Source organism: Contarinia nasturtii, unplaced genomic scaffold (assembly GCF_009176525.2).
Source record: "Contarinia nasturtii isolate CC-2019 unplaced genomic scaffold, AAFC_CNas_1.1 Cnas_scaffold_1491, whole genome shotgun sequence".
NCBI classification, from domain to species: domain Eukaryota; kingdom Metazoa; phylum Arthropoda; class Insecta; order Diptera; family Cecidomyiidae; genus Contarinia; species Contarinia nasturtii.
In genome coordinates, this window is record NW_022198827.1 from 1 (window position 1) to 2,395 (window position 2,395).

General features: G+C 33.8%; 1 protein-coding gene across 2 annotated transcripts; it reads right to left on the minus strand.

The window, feature by feature from the left end:
- Positions 1-6: 6 nt before the first annotated feature.
- On the minus strand, positions 7-2,363 carry LOC116346277. Of its 2 annotated transcripts, XM_031776221.1 has the most exons (5): positions 2,121-2,363; positions 1,937-2,035; positions 1,390-1,725; positions 1,149-1,301; positions 7-1,074 (listed from the first exon to the last, which is right to left on the minus strand). In XM_031776221.1, exons 3-5 carry the CDS (start codon positions 1,403-1,405, stop codon positions 365-367), a joined length of 879 nt encoding a protein of 292 aa, XP_031632081.1. In that variant the 5' UTR covers positions 1,406-1,725; positions 1,937-2,035; positions 2,121-2,363; the 3' UTR covers positions 7-364. The 2 variants fall into 2 exon arrangements, with proteins under 2 accessions (XP_031632081.1, XP_031632080.1); XM_031776220.1 differs by lacking the exon at positions 1,937-2,035.
- Between the last annotated feature and the right edge of the window lie 32 nt (positions 2,364-2,395).

Sequence of the window (2,395 nt, forward strand, 5' to 3'; positions counted from 1 at the left end):
AAAAAAAACAGAAAAAAATTAATTAAGGCTCCCGTCAGTGAATCTATCGTCGAAAACCCAATTGATTTTACTATTTTAGAGGCCGTTGGTTTGGTTCCAAAAGTCGAAACAAGAGAGAAAAATATGATCAACTGGTGTTTAATACATGAACCGAATTTTGGAAAATTGAATTAATATCGTCTAATATATTGTGCATCAAATACTTGTTAAAAGTAAATTTTGAAACACTCTCTTTAAAATGTTTGAAAAAAAATTGTTTAATTTTAAAAATGTATTTTATACAACCACTACAGAAACGATGCCATTCTTATCTTTGCTTATCTTCAAGGAATCTTATAAAACAACATCTGACAACATCCACCACTTAATGCCAAACGTTAGTTTTGGGTCGATTTGAATTTCTCACCGAAACAACATGGGCGATTAGGAATTTTTTTAATGATTTGCCCACTTCCTTGATCACTTCAATCGTAATCGGCTTTATGACTTCAACCTGATTAACACTTGTTTCAATTGGCAAAACTCTTTGAATAGGCGCTTCCTTTTCATCCAAATTTGATGCCAATGTAGTTTCATCATTTAAGACGATCTGTAGATTTGCCAAAATATCATTTTTCACAATCGCCTGCTGTTGTGCTTTGATCATTGATTCACTATCAATCGATGTCGATAAAGTATCTTCCAATGTAAGATTGATGATAGCACCTGATTCTCTGGTGTTCTTCGAATCATTTAACGACGATTCGTCTATTTTGTCATTATTTTGAAGACGAGAACCACTGCTGATAGCATTAAAATCCAATTCTTGCGTTGGGTCGGTGCTTTGAAAATCGATAACGCTTGAACATGTGCCAACTGGGAAATCATATTGTTGGTTTTCTTGATCCAATTGGCTGACATTCATGTTGGCGCCAGCTTTAACTTCGGCCGATAAGTAATCTGTTGATATGGCTTTCTCGTGATTTGGCAATATTATGATTGAAAAATTTTCACACCCAATATTACTTTGTATAAGTTCTACTGGATTTTCACAATTCGAAACAACATTTTTGTTTTTCAAATCAGCATCAATACCTAATATGAAAATGCAAAATAGGCCAATTCTCATCTATTTATAATGAAATATATAAAGCTCTTTTCAAACCTACCGTCGTCCCCGACATTGATGTATTCATTGGATACGGTGCTTAAATTATCAGTTCCCATTGATAAGTCATACGTATATTGAATTTTTGTGAACGAATTCTCTTCCGCACACGAATGATGTGTAGCTTCACGCGAATCATCGACCATTTTATTATCTATTAATAAGGAAAACATTGATAGGTGATTGTTTTTGGAATGGATCCATGAGTCTACTGAAATATGTTTCAAATAATATGTACTCACCACTCTGTGGTTCCATTTGACTGTTCGATCCATTGATATTTTGTTCTTGTTGATGACATTCTGATGGCTTGGATGGCTGGGTATTACTTGAATTGCACTTAGTGACCAATTCAAATTTGCCCGTTTCAGTTCGATGAAGAATAAACTCTTTCGGAATGTTGTTCGTTTTGACGTTACATTGTCTCTTCTTCGTATCTTCTAATTCGATTTTATGAATACCATTCAAATGCCGTTTTAAGTTGCTTATTCCTCGTGATGTATTTGAGCATATTGGGCAAATACATGTTTCTCGAATCACTTTCGGTTTTTCATCCTTCTTTGCTTTGGCTTCTTTTACTAGAAACAACGGGAAACAACAAATTTTATGAAAAACGTGATACAACAACGCACAACAATGGTGATCGATGGTGATATATTTTTATCGTTTATCGTGCTTGAGTGATTGTATTTGTGGCAAACTCAAAGTGATTTTGTGTATATCACGTAAATGAGTCTTCATTCCATCAGACGCAATGCATTCGATAGAACATTTTGAGATTGGACATACATATCTGGTTACGAATTTTTCATGGTACAATTTCTCATGTTTCCTTAAACTCTTCAATGATTTGAAAAATCTTGGTTTGCGGCATTCGCATTTAAATAACTGAATGTATCAGACAAAAACAAAACATTTTATCAAAAAAGCACGTCAAAAACTAATAACATTCGATAACATTTGTATAAATTACCTGTTCCTCGCCGATTTGTTTATCTTCCATTTCTAATGATCTTTATTTTCACTGATTTTCACTGATTTTCACTGATTTTTTGTACGTTTCCATAAAAGTATTCGCATTAGTTCTCATGTGTATTGTATCTGCGTGCATCTGTCAAATCTGTCAAAATGAAATCTTTAAGAGTAGCGAAAGGTTGTTAAGCATGCTTTGCGACGCTTTGTGAGGTTATGTTATTCGAATGACTCATGGAACCGCATTGAATACGATTGAATATAATGTTGGATCCA